At 40.3% G+C, this 19849-nt stretch overlaps 1 protein-coding gene across 1 annotated transcript in view; it reads right to left on the minus strand.

The window, feature by feature from the left end:
- The window catches only part of LOC134202238 (glycoprotein 3-alpha-L-fucosyltransferase A-like), a 43647-nt gene extending 25206 nt beyond the window's left edge, over window positions 1–18441 (minus strand). Inside the window, exon 1 of the mRNA XM_062677274.1 lies at window positions 17241–18441. Within this exon, the coding sequence (XP_062533258.1) occupies window positions 17241–17326 (86 nt within the window). The 5' untranslated portion in view covers window positions 17327–18441. The remainder of the gene's footprint in view (window positions 1–17240) is intronic.
- Window positions 18442–19849: the final 1408 nt, after the last annotated feature.

Raw genomic sequence — 19849 nt, forward strand, 5'->3', positions numbered from 1 at the left:
ATGTGCTCAGTTCGTCGAGCTGAGTTGATTGGTATATACGACTTGGGTCTCCGAGCCTCGGATAAAAAGTCGGTTTTTCAAGCGATCTTTATACCCTTCTTAGGGTGTAAGAAGGGTCAAAAGGATATTTCTGGAAATTTAACAATTTTAAAAAATTAAAAAGACTGCAGATTTGATTTGCCGCCTTAAATGGCAATATTACAGCTTCTATTTAAGCCCAAAAGAGTTCAAATCGGGTCATAGACGGCTGAGATATTGGTGTGACAATTCTTCATTAGTAGTCTGAAAATATGTCTCATATTCGTATTTCACAGATATCTCTGAAACCGAATTTGATTGCAGAAAAAAAATTAATGGGTCCAATGACAAAAACATAGCTTTCGTTTAAAGATAAAATCGCACAAACCGGTCCAAGGACGACTGAGATCTTGACGAGACATATTTTACCAATGTGTGAAGTTGATACGTCTAATGCTTTATGTTCGTATTTCAGAGATATCTCCGGAACCCAATGTCTAATTGCAAAAACAAAATACAATGGGTTCAATGGCAAAGTCATAGCTTTTGTTTAAAGATAAAATCATGCAAATTGGTTTACAGACGGCTGAGATATTCATGTGACATTATTTTGTTAGTTTTCTGAAAATACACTTCATGTTCGTATTTCTCACATATCTCTGGAACCAAATGTCCGATTGCAAAAAATTGAACTTGTACAATGACAAAGTCATAGCTTTCGTTTAGTGTTAAAATCGTGCAAATCGGTCCACGGACGGCTGAGATCTTGATGTGAGATTTTGTAACGCACACACATACGCACACACACACACACACACACATACATGTGCTCAGTTCTTCGAGCTGAGTTGATTGGTATATACGACTTGGGTCTCCGAGCCTCGGATAAAAAGTCGGTTTTTCAAGCGATCTTTATACCCTTCTTAAGTAAGAAGGGTAAAAAGAAACCCACCAATTCCACCATTTTATTGTAACTTAACAGATTAACGCATTTCAACGTGAGCAGTAGGGGAGACTGGGGAGACTTGATCCCCTTTTCTGATTTCCGATGTATCACAGCCAAAAATAAATAAACATACGCGATTTCCACACAGACTCTAAGAAATATAGTATTTAACTTTACTGATGTATGATAGTCCTTAAATTATTGTTGTTATTGATACACAATCGATTTTTTGGAGTGCTGTTAAAAATCGACTTTTAAAAATTTCGGGGGAAATTGATCCCTCTCCAAGAACTTGCTTTGATAAAATTAGAAAGGTGCCCTCAGATTTTTTGAATATTTTTCTTTCAAAATATGCGGAATTTTCGAAATACTGTGCGTATACATTTTTGTTATTGAATTCGACAACATATGCAATTTTAAAATTAGGGGAGACTTAATCCCCTTTCTATGATATCTGCGCAATAAATATTTTTCCTCCCAACCCTTCATCAAATATGTCAAATCTACAAAAAAAAACCTGAGAATAGATTTATATTTTTTTGAATTTTTTCTCCAAATTTTTGTATGGCTAATGGGGAGTCATGTGTTCCCATATTGAGGCAATAATTTCAAATCCAAATATCCTAAAACTTTGATGGAATGTTGACATTTTCATCAGTAAAGATCATTAAGCATGGCTTTGTGCTGTGAAAAAAACGAAAGCATTTGGCATTGTTTTGAAAAGTTGGTCAAATTTTGCGCGGCCAATAAAAAAATCTTTAGGAAGGTCAAAACATTCAACCGTCCTGCAGAATAAATAAGTTTGTCAATCCAAAAAATAACTCACCACATAAAGATCATTTGTCTAGAGGATCTATACTAAAAAATACGCTAGAACACAACTTCTTTAGTTCTTCCCCAATAAGGTCGTCTTTAGTGTCTCAAGACGGTCTTATTGTTATGGCAAATGACGACATTCCACTAAAAAGCTCTAAATGATTTTCTATTCATTTTGAGGTTGTCATAATTTAAAAATATCCTACCACCTCAGTAGCAACATCTAAATCGAAAAAAAAATGTACAAGACAACAGCCCGCCAATGACGCCGTTGATAAGATTCCATAGAACGATATCGGAAGCTACACAAGAAACGTTAATGCATAGATTGAATCCGACAACTCCGGTTTCGAGTGCGTAATGGACCGACTTGAACTAGTCTTCGATGTGCATTTCCCGGTAATAATTCATTGATTGAATCTACACAAATTAAATAAATTCTACTTTTCAGATGGTGTCAGGCCATTAGGCCGAAGGCCATTTGGCCGAAGGTCATAAGGCCGAATTAGCAAAAAGAAGCAAAAAGTTAAAAATGATAAGTTCTTTCTTCATCTTACCCCTTCCTTCTTCTTTCTTCCTTCTTCCTCTTTCATTCTTCCTTCTTCCTTTTTCCCTCATCCTTCTTCCTTATTTTTTCTCCCTTCTTCCTTCTTCCACCTTCCTCCTTCCTACTTCCCTCTTCCCTCATCCTTCTTCCATCATCCTTCTTTCTTCTTCCTTCTTCCTTCCTCCTTTTTCTTTTATCCTTCTTCCTTCTGTATTGCTTCTTTCTTTTTCCCTCTTCTTTCTACACTCTTTCTTCTTCTTTCTTCTTCCTTCTTTCTCCCCTGTTGTTTCTTTCTTCTTATTTCTTCCTTCTTACTTCTTTTTTTTCCTTCTTCTTACTTCTCCCTTCCTTCTTCCTTCATCCTTCTTTCTTATTCGTCCTTCGAAGAAAGAAGGAAGATGAAAGTCCTTATTTCTTCCTTCTTCCTTTTTCCTTCTTCCTTTTTCCTTCTTCTTTCTGTCTTCCTTCTTTCTTCTTCCTCTTCCTTCTACGTTCTTTCTTCTCCCTTCTTTCTTCTTCTCTCTTCCTTCTTTCTTCTTCCTTCTTCTTTTTCCCTTCTTCCTTCTTTCTTCTTCCTACTTTCTTCTTCCTTTTTCCATCTTCCTTTTTCCTTCTTTCTTTTTCCTTCTTCCTTCTTCTGTCTTCCTTCTTTCTTCTACCTTCTTCCTTCTTTTTTCTTCTTTCTTCCGTTTTCTTCCTTCTTTTTCCCGTCTTGCTTCTTTCTTCTTCTTTCTTCCTTCTTCATTTTTCTGTCTTCCTTCTTCCTCCTTTTTCCTTTTTTCTTCTTCCGTTCTACTTCTTCTTCACTCCGCACTACTCACTTCTCCCTCCCCAGTTCTCATTCGGGCTAATGACCCAGCATCGTTAGCGCGTTTTGGTTCGACACACCATTTTTTCGCCTTACTTTTTGAACGGGTTCAAGCAGTTCTATAAGACTTGCATGCTTAATCATCTTTCTCTTGCTCGCACATAGAGTGAAAAGGATTTGTTTTCATCGGGGAACGCTTCCGAAGCATATACTAAATAATAACAAAACAAAGTGTTAGTTAATTCTTTGAAAATTTTAAATTGGATTGCCCGGTCTTTAAAAGGGTAAAAAAGATGAATTATTCAACATCCTAACAGTTCTTAATTTGCACATTGCCATGATAACTGAAACTTATTAAAAACCTGGACTCTTCATCAAAAGATATCCAAGCTATTTTCTTCACAGAAATGATCGTATTGACAGGGCCTGTGGTGGGATCAACATTGTAATTATTAGACGTAAATATAATTTAATGATTTATGATATTCTTCATTCGAAACGAAAACCTTTTTGGGCTTGCATATCAAAAATTAACTTTTAAAAATCACATTGAAGGCAGGCTACTGTCATGCTATTGTTTAGCCCATCGCCAAATCGTAGCCAGGATGTCCCGGGCACAAACTTTTTTTCATACTACTTTTCAATGATGACAGCGGTCTATGTCTATTGATGATGATGACACCGCGCTTGTCACAGGGTCGATTGAAGGCATTCAAGCCAAATTTTGCACGTAACGTTTAAAACTATTTGAGGAACTATCCGGCTTTGTCGAATGTATAAGCTATTTTATGAGACAGATTCGAACAGCTGATCGAAATTTTGAGTGGACGGCTCGGTCTTTGTTTTGGTAAATTTGCATGTAAACCATCATCATTTCATTTCATTTTCGCAAATGTTCCTTGTAAAATGTAAATATTAGTATTTGGTCTCCTGTCATTTGAGCTTTCTATAAAATGGCTTATAATGAAAATGATATTGAAACCAGGATTCCTTGAGAGTCCTCTGATAGAATCAAGTTTCAAAGTCAGTTGGGGCACACCACTTGATACGGAGGCGGCGGACAACTGTCATTTTTATTGATTCAGCTTTGCTGCATCGCAGCATGCGTGAAAAAATAAAAATGATAGTTGTGCTTTGCTTCCGTATCGAGTGGTATGCCTCCGAAAACGCGAGCACTTTGAAACACAGCACTTTGATTCTGTCAGGAGTGACCTTAAGGTGAAGGTGGGTTGAGTACCAAAACAAAGCTTTGAAAGTATTGGTACAATAAAAACTGCCTAATACTGTAGTAGTATTGGTGTCGTATTTATAAAAAAAAAACAAAGAATATTAGTAGGGTGGGTCAAAAAACAACCCAGCTCCACCACGCTCAATCGATTCCGTCCCATGCTCCGAGTGTCCTCCAAAAGCCGATTTGAACAGAAACTGATTGAGCACAAATCGGTTCAAGTTTGTATGAAAGCTAGTATGGGAAACTAAACCTTTCATTACACTGGCTACAGTGCCTCTCCTCCGAACGCTGGCGAAAAGAGAGCCCACATAGCTGAATAAAAACCGCACCTTGGGATAGATCCATTAATAACGTAACGCAAAAATAGCATTTTTTACCCGCTCACTCCCATGTCACACTTTTTGTATAAAGTATCTGCTCCAGGTGCGATAGATATCACATACAAATTCTGGCTATTTTGTTGAATTACACGTTTCACTGATGCTTTCTGAGAAGCCTAATTATCATGCTAAGGGTTCGCAATCTCGATTATAATCGACTCCCAACTATCGGAACGACAATTCAATATGCATTGTCTATGGAGTCAAACTCTTGAATATTTCATCCAGTCATTTGGTCTCCCCCCTCGCCAGGGCCAATGACGAAGCGCCACAATCAGAATAATGTAAAATTCAACCTTGCCATATCAACTCTCATACAAACCTGAGACGACCTGTGCACGGTAAGCCTCTCTTCAAACCAGCCCAAACCATCGGAAGACTCCCAGGATATGAAACATAGTCGACTGAGCGTGACGAAGCAAAATAATTTTTGAGCCACCCTAAATATTTGTTTAGTACTGCCGGTGCCGGTGTTTACATTCGCTCCGCGATCTGTTTTTAGTGTTTTTTTTCGATCAAATGTAGCAGAATTAATTAAGTTTTCGCTTCAAACAAGTGACTTATTTCAAAAAGTGATATTTAATTGGCTTTCCATCAACATTTGGGGCTGCTAATGTGCGGAGAAGTGTGTGAAAACTTGATTTTTCCAATGCTCTTTGAGAAGAAGTGAAGTGTAGTGATAAGCCCACCAAATCGCGAACGGCTATTAAATTGGCACGAAACTGCTGATTTATGCTATAATTCGAACCGAAATGCTTAGGACTCTTTGAAGAAACATGTTCATTAGAGTGATTCAAATTTTGACTTTTTTGCCCCCCGATGCTTAAACGATTGCATTTGCCTATTTATTAACCCACCTAAATTTTTAGCTAATTTGGATGTAAATTGAGAGAGCACGCGCGGTTTGAAGTTTGTATGAAAATTACTATGAAAACAGTAACTTTTATGGAAAACCGTTCCTCAACGCTTCCCTTTAAGCTCTAGAAATATGTGAGTACATTGGCAACATAAGAAATTTTACAAGGAAACAGGTCGTCTTTGTTGCAAAACGATTTGATGCTCGCAAGGAAAGTTATCAAGGAAATACTGAATTGTGGGAAATTCAATTTAACACGTAAAAGAATAACATCAATATCAATAATGAGCATTTTTGTTTTCTTCATAACTTTGCTTCCAAACGAGAAATCGCTTCGCAACAACAACTGCCTTTCAGCTTGAGAAGTATTCTGTGTAGGCAATGTGTTGATCATATTTAAATAGTTCATGAGCCAGCTCACGGAACGGTCTTCCGCATAAGGGTCAGTTTTCACAGTAATTTCCATACAAACTTCAAATGACGTGTGCAGAGTCAAATTACATCCAAAATTGCTCAAAATTTAGGATGATTATTAAAATGATAAATCCAATCATTTTAGCATCGGGGGGCAAAAAAGTCAAAATTTGAATCACTCTAATGTTCATTATTACGGAAAGTAAATAAATATGCTGTGAGCAAGATAGTAATTTGAATATCAAACTTTTGTTCGGTGCTGTTCGATGCATTCGAATGTTGGTAGGAGAAGAGTGCGGGAGGTGTGGTATTGACCCGTGGAAGCGTTCGGTGCCATATTGACTGCCATCGTGGTACTCTTCCAACTATGTGCTTAATGTCGAGTCTAAAGCCCTCGGTAGTGATGATGGAGAGCAACATGCCACCTACGCTCCGGCAGGTTTCTAAGACCAAGGATATCTCAAAGAGTTTGAGAAAAAGCTAATTAGCATTTCATTGCAGCTTGTTGATTCCTGAAGATGCGTTATCGATATATTTGTCTGGAGACTTGCTCGAGTATTTCCCATTATGTTCAATTCTAGGCACACATCTCAACAATCTCTGGTCATTCGTTGTTACCATCTTAATTTTAACACATGGTAGCACTGTTCAGGAGAAGAGCTTTAGATTAATGAACAGTGTTTGTTCGTAAACCAGCAAGAGGATGAAGAAATGACTGGAGTATGATGCCAATATAAGATCAGCATGTGCTGCAATAGTAGAAATAATCAACTCAATAATACATCTGGTCAAGGTAAAATAAGTCTCAAAAACTGAAAATAGATTGAGGAAAAAAAAAGAGATAGGTAACAAGCAATGAAGAACATGAAGTTATAATTATTATTATTTTTATCAAAGTGGTTTGCAGCAGTTCCAGAGATGAGCCAGCTTAGGGCTGCAAATCTCTGTAACGAAGATAAAAAAAAGGATATGCAACCCCAGGCTTTCTCATCTCTGAAAAGCTGTTGAAGAAGATGGATGAAAGAATATTGGCAGACGCAAAAAAGCAAACTTTATTTTAAGGTTTACTCTAGACCAACATTTGAAAACGACGTAACCGTCATATTTATTCTTCCCGGTTCCTCGTCTGCATATAGACAAAGAACTGGAAAGAATAAATTTTGGCTGATACACACTTTTCAAAAGTTGTTTTAGAACTATCGATTTTTAAAATACATTGTTAGAGGCCTTAAAAATTGAGCTAAAATAAGTCAAAGAATTGACTGAGTCAACAAAACTAAATAAGTTTATGACAGGAAACGTGAATTAAAAGCATTTTTGAATGAAATATAATCAATAAGAATGTTTTGCCTTTCTCGTTTACAAAGTATACGTAAAGGGGTCGTTCAAAAATGATGTCACAGGTTTTAGGGGGGGGGGTCTAAGATGTTGTGACAGTACATGTACTAGGTATACAAAAAAGCGTGACACAGGGCGGGAGGGGATCTAGAAATCCCAAAAAGTAGTGGACGTCATATTTGAATCGCCCCAAAGGCTATATGTTCGCTCCAAAAACGAACTTTTTATAGGAGTCCCGGCGACCCATAGTGTTATATACCGATCGACTCTGCTCGACGAATTGAGGTGATGTCTGTGTGTGCGTGTGTGTATGTGTGCGCAAAATAATCACACTCATTTTTTAGGCACTTATCCTTAACCTAATTTGCTCGTAACAAGTTGCATTCGACGCGGAATCTTGTCCCATTGTTTCGTATTGAAAATTGGCCCAATCGTACTATGGGCTTCGGAGTTATAGCCAAAATATATTTTTGCATTTTACATAAGAAACACATACAATTTTTTTCAGGTGCTTACCCTCAGCGGATTCGCTCGCAACAATACATTGGGGAATTTTTCAAAAATATCGGGAAAAAGTCGGGAAATTTGCGGGAATTTTAAAATGGAAGTTTAGTGGTCACTGTTACGTACAGAATTAGAATGTTGCATCCCAAGATGCACCTCACTAAGCAATCAGATAGGCAGCAGCAAGAGAGACAATACGAGTGTGTTTCATCGTCGTATGTTTCTTTTCACACTATATCTATTGCGCATGTAAATGCTTACCATCGAGATAGGTCAAAGTATAGGTAGCTCTTCGGCAGCTAACTGCCGTCGCGTCGATCGCAGCGATCGCAGCACATATTAGAATTTTTAGTTCGCTCTTGCATATCACCCGTGCCGGTCGGGAAGAAAAAAAAATACAGTCCATTTAATATCGCACGTTTTGTAGTTTTGTTCGTAATTAATAAATTGTTCGTCGTGTCGCAGTTAAGTTTAAAACAGTATTTTTAAAGCTAAGTTCCAAAACGCGCTAATGCGCGAGTGACCCGTAGAATTGATCGGCCAGTGAAAAGGTTTATAACTAACATTTTTGGTCCTTTGAACCGGATATGATCAATCCGCGGGACCACGTCCTGGTGAATAGTGCGCGTGGCTTGGGTTAATTTTGTGTCCGACCCATTGTCTGTCGATATTGCGCGTGAAAAGTAAACTTGTAAAATTGTATGCAGAGTGCAAAGTGTGCTCTGATCCATTGTGCGGAATCGATACCCGTCTTCTGCTAGTGAGCAAATTAATTAATGCCAATGGATAGCAGTTAGCGAAAGTGATTTAAAATATCCTGTGTGGCCGTGTATGCAGTTTGGAATCAACGTTCTTCACAACTGATGCTGAATATTGGATTTTGATGCTGCATTTCGACATTTTGGATACCCCGAAGGATCAACCATCTAAATTCAGCTAAGTAGAGTGTGTGTGAATGTGTGGTTGAGGAGGCTTGGGCTCAGCGTGGTCTGCATGTGACGCTAGCCAAATAGAAGCGCATTGTCTTGAGTTAAATTTGCAAGCGCTCTGTTACCGTACTGTGGTGCGGGTTTGGACAAATTGAATTTTATTTGTGGAATTTTGGAGAAACAATTTTGAGTTCTCCGGTTGACTATTTAGTTCGGCACATTTGCGATTTGCCATTTGACTAATTCCCACAATTAGTGGTTGATAATTGAGCTGTCAATTCTGTCAATCCGTTCCGCTTGAGGTCTCGGTCGTGGTTCAGTGCTAGTGAAGTGTGATCTTTGTGCTATTCAGAATGCCGAAGTCCAATTTGAGGCAACTGGTGAAAGAGGAGAATCAGTTGAACGCAGCTTTGGCGAATGTGAAAGATTTTGTGGATAATTTTGATGCAGTTGGTGGCAGTTTTATGGTTTAATTACGTTTAGTGTAACTAGATGAAATTTTGATCGGTTCTGTACACCATTAGGGTAAACATTGATGTGCTTCTAGACGAGACCAGCGAAGAGTTTGAAAGTGCGGCTGATGACGATGGTGTTGATAGCGCGAAGAATGCTCCTGTCTACGGTGACAGTGTGCAAACATACAAGAATTTTGAAAATTCGTATTTTTGTTTGAAGTCAGCGTTGCTTGCTAAACGCCCTAGAACGAAAGTAGAGATTCCTGAACGTCAAACTGCATGCCAACCATCCCGGTTGAAGTATCCGGAGCTGAAGCTTCCATCGTTTTCCGGAAAGCTGCAAGATTGGATCACTTTCCGCGACAATTTCAAATCGTTGATTCACGACAACGGTGATTTGAGTCCAATCGACAAGTTTAATTACTTGCGAGCATCTTTGAGAGATGAAGCATTACTTCAGATCAACCAAGTTCAGGTGAGGGCTGCAACCTACAATATTGCGTGGAACATTCTCGAGGCGAAATATGAGAATCATAAGCTGATAGCACACGAACATCTGAAGGCGCTGTTTTCTGTTCCAGTGATGAAGTCGGAGTCGTTTGATGCCCTGAATACCGTCCTGATGACGTTCAAGGTCAATCTTCAGCAGTTGGAAAAGTTGGGAGAAAACACTGAGAACTGGAGCACAATTCTAGCATTCATGTTGTCGCAGAAGCTAGATACAGCAACCCTTCGTCAATGGGAAACTCATCACAGTTCGAAGAACATTCCTCAGTATGATGCTATGACTGATTTTCTGGAGAAGCATTGCGCAATTCTGCATTCTACGTCAGCCCGCAGTTCAAGTGATCAAAGAAGATCATTCAAGAGTTCAGCAGTTCACACGCTTGTTTCTGCTTCATGTAATTGTCCAGTCTGCAATGGTGGACCGCATAGCATCGAACAGTGTCGTCGTTTTGACAAAATGAGAGTGGTCGACCGAAAATTGTTGATCCGAAGACTTAGACTTTGCTTGAATTGCTTGGGCTCTGGACATTTTGTAGCAGATTGTTCTAGACGTACCTGTGCAAAGTGTGGACAACGTCATCACCATCTTTTGCATCCGTATTACCCATCCGCTTCTAGCACGCAGAACCAAACGTCGAGCATCCCAAACAGGCCTCAAGTCGCGAACTCAAACGCTCAATCTCAGTCTCGTCAACAGTCAGTACAGCATTCGCAATCGCATCAATCCCGGATGAATAATACTCAAATATCTCCACAAACACCCGTCCAAACCACCACTCCACCACATACACGACAGCCACCTCCCACAAAAACACCAACTATTTCTCACCACACTGCTACCTCACACAATGCTCGTAGCCAGCGAAGCACCACACTTTTGTCAACCGCTCTCGTGAAACTCGCCGATCGCTTCGGAAATACGGTCATCGCTCGTGCATTGCTGGATAACGGTTCTCAAATATGCATGATAACAGAGAACCTGTCTCAAAGGTTGAATTTCAAGCGTTCACACGAGAACTTGCCTGTGAAAGGTATTGGTGATTCTATGACAGTGTCAGAAACAATCGGTGTTAGCGAGGATCCTGTCACGTTATTCTTCATTCGAAACCAAGGATGTGAAATTTTATGTGTTGCCTCGAATTACTGTGAATCTGCCGCAGACAACTATTGACATCAGTTCCTGGAAGCTGCCATCAGACATCTGCCTAGCTGATCCAAGGTTCCACGAATCCAGTGCGATAGATGCAGTCCTTGGCGTATCAGTTTTCTACGAGTTGCTGCTGAGTGAGCAGTTGAAGCTATCGGATTCTGGTCCGATTTTACGAAACACCGAACTGGGTTGGATAGTTGCTGGAGAAATAACTGATAGTCCAGTCACCACGTTCAGCGCTGTTACAGCCTCAGTCAGCACAGAAGAGATACACGAGCAGTTAGCACGTTTTTGGGACTTGGAGTCATGCCGAACGAAGAGCTGTCTTTCCGTCGAAGAATCTACGTGTGAATCGATTTTCGAGCAGACGACAACGAGAGACGCTGATGGAAAATTTCGAGTGGTGCTACCGAAGAAGCAGTTCATGATGGAACATTTGGGAAGGTCGAAGGAGATAGCAACCAAACGGTTCATGGGCTTGGAGCGCCGTCTGACTGCAAATCCAGAAATGAAGGCTCTCTATACTGAATTCATCCACGAGTATTTACTGATGGGCCATATGCGAGAAGTACGTAAGGAGGAGGAAGAACCTATCCACAGCTATTATTTGCCACACCATGCAGTCATGAAACCGGACAGTACGACAACGAAGCTCAGAGTTGTTTTTGACGCCTCATGTGCTACAGATTCTGGAGTTTCCCTGAACGACACACACTGATGGTTAGGGACCGGTGGTCCAAGACGATTTGCTGTCAATACTTCTTCGTTTCCGCCTCCAGAAGTACGCTATAGTCGCTGACGTAGAGAAAATGTATCGAATGATCAACGTAGTCGAACAAGATCAGCCATTGGAAAGGATTCTTTCGTACTTAGCAACTCGAAGTCTGAAGAAGTGTGCCGAAGAAGGAGAACAGGCGTACCCTGCAGCAGCCAAGGTCGTAAAGCGCAATTTCTATGTCGATGACATGCTAACTGGTGCGAAATCTGTCAAGGAAGGACAAAGCCTTTGTCGCGATATTTCCTCGCTACTGAGTTCTGCTGGTTTCAATCTCCGAAAGTGGCACTCTAATCAGCCAGCAATCTTAAAGGCAATTCCAAGTTATTTGCGAGACAAGCGAGAACTTTTAGACATCGATTCGTCGTCCACGGTGAAGACCCTTGGACTATGTTGGGAGCCAGCTACGGATAAGTTCTGGTTCAAAATGCCACTCTGGAAGCAGTCGTTACCTATTACGCAACGTATCGCTCGTTTGTTCGATGCACACGGATCGCAGGGCCAGTGATTGTTCAAGCGACGATGTTTCTCCGAGAGCTTTGGAAAACAAAGTATTCTTGGGATGAACCGTTGAGCGTAGATCTGCAGTCACAATGGCTACAATTCCGGACAAAGTTGGATCGACTGGATGCAGTTTCCGTTCCCCGCTGGATCGCATTCGACGATAATGTGATTTCAAGTGAGCTACACGGATTCTGTGACGCCTCGGAGAAAGCGTATGGAGCAGCAATCTATCTGCAAGGTATTTGGAACCATGTACCAGGAATTGAGAATCCGGCTGACATTATTTCGCGTGGCGTTACACCACTACAGCTCGCCGAGAGTTCTGTTTGGTGGAATGGACCTAAGTGGCTTCAAGAGGATTCCAATACATGGCCGAAGATGAGTGACAGCACAGTGCAGCAGTTGGAGTCAATTACGCTTGAGGAAAAGCCGTTGATAGCAGATGTAGTGCAGGAACTACCGTCTAGTGATACGTTCAACGTCCTACAAGCATTACGCAAGATGGCTACTGTTGAGTGTTACCTGTACGTATTCGTCTGCCTAATAGTCACAGCAGTCTACATAGCGATGATAGCAGATTTTACAACTGCGCCATTCCTGGCTGCATACCTAGAGGAAATTACAAAAATCAGACTGAGTAGATGGAGTCGAGTTCAGCGGATCAGTCAAGTATTGTGGAAGAGATGGTCGACAGATTATTTGTCGGACCTTCACAACCGAAACAAGTGGACGAGGGGAAGAGACAACTTGCACATTGCATCCGTTGCAGTGGCACAGTTGCATCCGTTGCAATGGCACTTGGGACGAGTGACGGAGATCCACCCAGGCACCGATGACATCATTCGAGTGGTAACAGTTCGTACGCAGTATGGAACTTTCCGTAGAGGTATCCAGAAGATTTGTATACTTCCCATTCGGGACAATCAGCATCTAGTCGAGCAGGTTCAGTAGTCAAGTCCGTCAAGTAAAATAAGTATTTCTGCCCCCGTTGGGGCACTTAAGGCAGCAGGCGGCAATTATTTCGCCGTTGATGTCTGGGGGCGACCCTCAAGTTACGTGCATCCCTTCTTAGTATTCTGTTGGAACCTACTGCTTTGCTTTCCTTCACTAGGGATGTGACCATCAACTGCACCTGCTTCGGACATCGTCGCTGCCAAATCGTCTACTTGATCAGTGAGACTTCTTCAGTTCTTGTTTCCTGCTTTGGATCATCATAAGGCTAAGTACGCCCCCATATGGGGCAACTGTCGGCATTTTGCGGTGCATTACCGCTACGCCACGGGGGCGATCTATAAGTTACGTCGATCCGCTTTTGTGTTTGTTCTGGATCCAAATCGCTTCGTATTCTTCGACAGATCTCCTGTTCACCTGTACATCGCTAGTCATCGGTATCTACTAGCCCACTGAAGTGCAAGAGTCGCAGATCCTACCCCATCGGATGTTAGTTCCATTTTTTCAATCGTCGTTGGTTCATCAGTACAATTCATCGTGTCACCGGCAGCAGGGAGCTGCACAACAGATGAGTATTCATTGCCCCCACGGGGCGACTTTGGCAATATTAGGACAGTCCGTCCGCATTTCGCCAGGGGGCCGAACCATAAGTTACGTGTCTCCTCTGTAAGTCCGTGTCTAGGATTACAGTCGTGTTTATCTTCAACAGATTCGATCAGTCCATCATCGGAGTCTCCAGTGGCGAATTCCATTTCTGCTAGACGCATGACATCAGTGCACGGATTCATCGTTTACGTGATTAGGACATCGTCATCAGTGAGCTGCCCGACAGGATCGAGATTTCTGTATTACGTGAATTACTACTGTTTGTTACAATCAATCATCTGAACATATTGTGTTATGTTAGTCAGTTAGAATGTTAGTCCAATTGTTAGTTAAGTTTGTGTTGAGTGAACTCAAGGCCGCCGGCATGTTACGTACAGAATTAGAATGTTGCATCCCAAGATGCACCTCACTAGGCAATCAGATAGGCAGCAGCAAGAGAGACAATACGAGTGTGTTTCATCGTCGTATGTTTCTTTTCACACTATATCTATTGCGCATGTAAATGCTTACCATCGAGATAGGTCAAAGTATAGGTAGCTCTTCGGCAGCTAACTGCCGTCGCGTCGATCACAGTGATCGCAGCACTTGATAGAATTTTTAGTTCGCTCTTGCATATCACCCGTGCCGGTCGGGAAGAAAAAAAAATACAGTCCATTTAATATCGCACGTTTTGTAGTTTTGTTCGTAATTAATAAATTGTCCGTCGTGTCGCAGTTAAGTTTAAAACAGTATTTTTAAAGCTAACTTCCGAAACGCGCTATTCCGCGAGTGACCCGTAGTTTGAATCTGGCCAGTGAAAAGGTTTATATCTAACAGTCACCCTGATGATAAATAGTATACGAGAAAGGCAAAAATAAGATGAGCGCTGTGGAGCAAAATCGATTTTTTGAAACACACTAGTCATCACGCTCATGCTTATATTTAAGTTTAGAAGCTTAAAATAACTTTAGTAAAGAAATTCAAAAAATCTTCTTTCATTAATTGCAGTTTTTGCCTTTCTGGTATACAGTGTACGTAAAGCCTATAGGGTTTATTACCCCATTCTCGGCCTAACATGCATACGACTGCATAACTTAATTGGTATCTATGAAAGGATGCAACTTTTTCTGAATTTTGTGGGCCGTGCAATACTGCAATGGGATTCACTTTTCCTTAAAAAATAGCTATTATTGCTAAACATCGCTTGAAAAAGCTTTTATTTTAATTAACGAGGTGCAGCACTCATTTCAGTCATAGCGATTACATTTCCGGCAAACTTAAAAACCAGTTCCCGGCCTAAGCAAAAATTCACTCACTCTCTCAACAACTTTCTCTCATTCTCTCTTAGGACGTTAGAAAATGCGACGTAAACAAAAATATGCACGTTTCACGACAACATGATGCCAGATGTTATTTCTCATAATAATTTTTATTTGGTTGAAAAGATAAATTCATTCATCCAAATTCCTTCCAAACACTTAAAAACTATATTTTTTTTCACTTTTTGAAATCGAGAGAATTATAAATAACATGATAGCGTCAACGTATTAGACAGTTTTCCTATTAACGATGAAGGATTATTTTCATACTAAAAAAGGCTCCTGGCCTTTTGGCAGCACGGTGCGGCTAGAAGTTCTTGGGCCGAGGTGATTTTTTGTTCGGTTTGAGGATACATTTTTAAATGTATTCTAATATGTTTATATAAGTTCTAGTGAAACGAACAAATAGGAAGGGTTGAAGTGCATGCGTTTAGGATTATTGTGTGTTGATTAACAGCTTCGAGCAATGATTGTATCGAGAACTGTGACGATTTTCAGATAGGTGTTTATATTATAATACCGTTTTGTAAAAGTGGAAAAACTCACTCCGGCTCAGAGGTGTAGCAACGAAGAGCGAATGTTTCGAATCTACATTTTTATTTTCTATAATCGGATCAATTAGGAGTGAAATAAAGGGTTGAAAAATATTGAGTATTGTGCGAAATAAATGGGAGACTTTTTTTAAATTATCAATCACAAACCTACGGCTTCCAAACAGTATTAGTTAGTAGTTTTCTGTGCAGTGAGCCGGGAATCGGGTCAATAGGCCCAAGTAGTGATTCACCCTATGTTCGCTTAAAAAAACTTTTTATAGGAGGAACAAAACCCATAGTGTTATATACCGATCGACTCAGCACGACGAATTGAAGTGATGCGCAAAACCCGCGAAAAATATTTACTCCTTTTGTAGGCACTTATCCTTAATCGACGCCGAATCCTGTCCCATTGTTTCCTATTAAAAATTGTCATAAGACGAGTTTGTACAATCCCATTGAATTCCACCACTTAATTGTATCTTGACAGATACGTATTTCGACCTCAACAGTAAGGCCGTCTTCAGTGTCTCGTACTTGACTCGACGTCGACGTTTTTATTCTGATCTCTTTTCTATCTCAAATAAACAAGTTGAATGATTTAGTCTTAACTTTGACTGCCATTTTGGTTTCTCTAAGCTCTGAGCTCAAAGCTCTCGTAGATTAGCAAAATTCATCCGCAATACATACAATATGTGCCAAGACATGTGCTATTAAAGCATTCATAGCCTCACTTCACCACATGCCCCTCCTGCTTCCGATGTCGATTCAGACCACTTCAAAGTTGGATGTTATTGACTCAACAAGTACCTCTAAACCACTGACAGACCCATTCTTATGTTGTATCTTTCTTGATCCGAAATCCGACAGCGATTTCGATCATCGACCGATCTTCAGAGTTGAATTTTCTTGTTCCAACCATTTGACATTTGTATATTTTTGTCACGATTTTCAAATCTCTTTTCTCTGCGATGTACTTGCAAGTACGTCAGTTCTTTCCTTTAACAGCAAGAAACAGTCGTTAGGACCGTTATGACACTATGAGCAGTAAGTAAATAACTTTCAGCAATTTTAATTATCTTTCAGCCTGGATGATCCATAAGATTCCATACGAGGGTCCATAAATGCCCACGACTCTGCCAAGTTCCTAACATATCTTACCATAGTTTGCAAATTAGTGTAAAAGCTCACAACATTTAAAAACTTTCCAGAGACCTAATATACTGTTTGTTATATGAAGCATTTTCAATCCATTAAACTATGTAATCTTTCTTACAAGATGAGCCAATATAGTGAAGAAAATCTCGTTAATAAAAATTTATAAAACTTTAAGGTGTGATTCAAAATGTTATTGGATTGTGTAATTGTGAATTAGTAAGAAAGGGGCGCCCAAAAAAGATTTCGCCAAGGGCGCCGGGAGTCCACGCTACGGCTCTGTATGCGCTATAAAATTAGTTTCGTAATAGATGAATTTATGAAAATGTATGAATATTGGTAAAATCAGATTAATCATACATATCGGTAAAGAACAACGTGATGCTGTTAAAATTGATATTTTTGATAATTTCACAAACAAACATAATCGCTTAGAATTGATCAAATCGCCCCCTGATAACGGTACTGTATGTTGAGGGTAGAATTCGTAGATACGCGGAAGCAATAAAATGTACTTACCTTAGATTGAAAACTAGCAGCACAAGAACGGCGAAACATAAAACAAGAAAGAAAACACTTTTCGGCGATACCTTGGGAAATCTCATGATCGATGCATTTCTAATGTGTATTATGAGATTCAGTCTCAGCTCCCGTTGTTTCGAATGAGTGGAGGATTATGTGTTGCTGATGTGGTTGTCTGCTGCTATTTAGAATTCCAATTCAGTTAGGTATGCCGTAGATTATCATACAGAGGGGCCAACAGGAAAGTGGGCGGACATCTATTGGCTCGTAATTGGAGTGAATTCTCGTTCCATGTTCGCCCCTGATGCTGCGATGTGTTTTTTTTTCTTTCTTTAATTATGCTCGCAATATGAGGTAATCGATTTCTAGTGTCATGAATAATGGGTCCTTTCTGTGAACCCTTGCCAAAATATCACTGGACTTATATAACTTGCAGGATGATTGGTTGAAAACTGACACCGCCCACTTTGGTTAATTGCTGTACACTATTGAAACAATTATTCGTGCCTTAATGCAAATGTTTCGTCTGCGTGACATTTTCCTCGTCTACTACGCCTGCTATGGTAACTACCGCACGGTTTACTGCTCACGACGACGCTATTTCATGTGCCACGTTCGGATAAAGACTGAACTCTGATTGCTGACCGCATTCAGTCGAGCGTTTTGGTTCTAGTTGATATAGAATTGAAACAATTTTTTTTTGCTCTCGCGTACTACCGATAAGCATTACCAATGGCCCATGAGTATTATTCTAACCGTGTCGTTTTGAAACCATCAACTAGCCACTACCGAAAATGGACAACTGTTATGGCAATTATTAATGACACAATTTTATCCAAACTGGAAAACATACACCATTCAAGAGCTGTATTGTCACTGCTTTGATAACACTCCCGAAAAGTCCACGCTGTTTGGCTTTTACGCCCCTTTTTTGCGGCATTTTAGAACCGACATTATGCACCGCCACTAATGTTTATCCATAATTGCAAAAACCTCACTAAATATAATCATTTGAAAACTTCGATTTTACGAAAATCACGCCAAATTTTCTCGCTCTGGTAGCGCTATCCCTATCCAAAGAAAATATGTACAACGCACCCCTTCGAATAAAAGTAGCAGCCTACATATCATAGAGGTGCCTGTTTTCCATCCATCCATAGTTCCGTAGGTGCTGCTGGAGTACGGCGAGAGCACAAATCGCGAGAATTCCATCCAACTTTGCTCGGCTGAAGAAATCGAAAGGGGATGAAAAGTTCACTCTCACTGAGGACGGCGGCGCTCTCGGCGATCGCGAAAAGGTTCACCCTCGCAATAAGCAATGCAATGTTCGGTGGTCGGTGGTCGGTGGTCGTTGGTCTGCTGGTGCATGCCGCGCGAAAAGCGTGCGAGCGCTAAGGACTCTCGCCAAAACCTATACCGACACAGTTAGGCACGGCGGATGGCAAAACGCGATAACGCATCAGGAGCGGTGTCCTTTAAGATGAATCCACGCAGCAGGTCGAATGAAATGCATTTACTGGGTTGACATCCATCGATTGTTACCCTAGCTTTCTATTATATTAGGTTAGTTTTGCAAAACTAATAAACTACAAATGTTTCACTATTCAAAGCGGAGCGAACCAACCAAAGTATGAAAATAAAACCATTTCGCCTAAATTTAAAAAAATATTTTACTTTATGACTGATCAAAATTAAAAACTTTCTGAATGATTTTTATTTGGAAACTAGAAAAAAAAATGCAATTCCCCGTCTATAGGTGGTCGTGGTTTTTAGATACTTATGGCGTGTACAGTAGATTCCGATCATTCAGATTATCGACATTAACATTCATAATCGTAACGCTAAATTCAGATGCAATTCCTATACGTCCAAAGCGTCGTAACTCGTAAGATTTGAATCTTTTTTCGAAGATTTCAGTACTAAACACATTGGGAGAACAGTAATGTAACGCTTCCGTGTTCAACTTGCCAACTCCTATAGGACATATATGTGTGCAAGTTACCATTCAAGTTTTCATAACATTGCTGCTAGGTATAGGCATGTAGCGCTAGGGAGGGATCGATTGGCGGAAAACTTTCTCACGTATAATAATAAAAATAATAATACCATCGACAATGCTATTATTATTATTATTGTTGGTTGTTCAGGGAGTTTCCCTTCACCCTAAAAACAAACAATCACAGAGAAAGGAAAATTGGCAAAGGACGAAAGAGAAGCTCACAGTGTAAGGATAACTTCATTTTTGTGAGAGTAAATTCGGATAAAATTGTAAAACGGAGAGAGAAAAATCAGGAGAGACGGCAAAGGATACTACGGTTGTTATTTATTGATATCCTAGCAACGAATACTGTCACTTTGTGAATCCAATCGTGGCTACCAATCGTTATGGCAAGGTTACCCACATACTGCCTTGTCAAGTCCTGGTCAAGTCGGTCAAGCAGTATCTTCAGATGATTGTTGTAGTTTTTTGCAATTATATGCTTGAAGTTGAAGTATTCAAATGTTTATACCTTTCGAAGCGAAAGGGAGAAGATGAAATGAAAACCATGAAGAAACAGAATCAATTGATACCACATGGCACGTCGCGCACGTCCCCAACCACGCAG

The sequence above is a fragment of the Armigeres subalbatus genome, unplaced genomic scaffold (genome assembly GCF_024139115.2).
Source record: "Armigeres subalbatus isolate Guangzhou_Male unplaced genomic scaffold, GZ_Asu_2 Contig1102, whole genome shotgun sequence".
NCBI lineage: Eukaryota > Metazoa > Arthropoda > Insecta > Diptera > Culicidae > Armigeres > Armigeres subalbatus.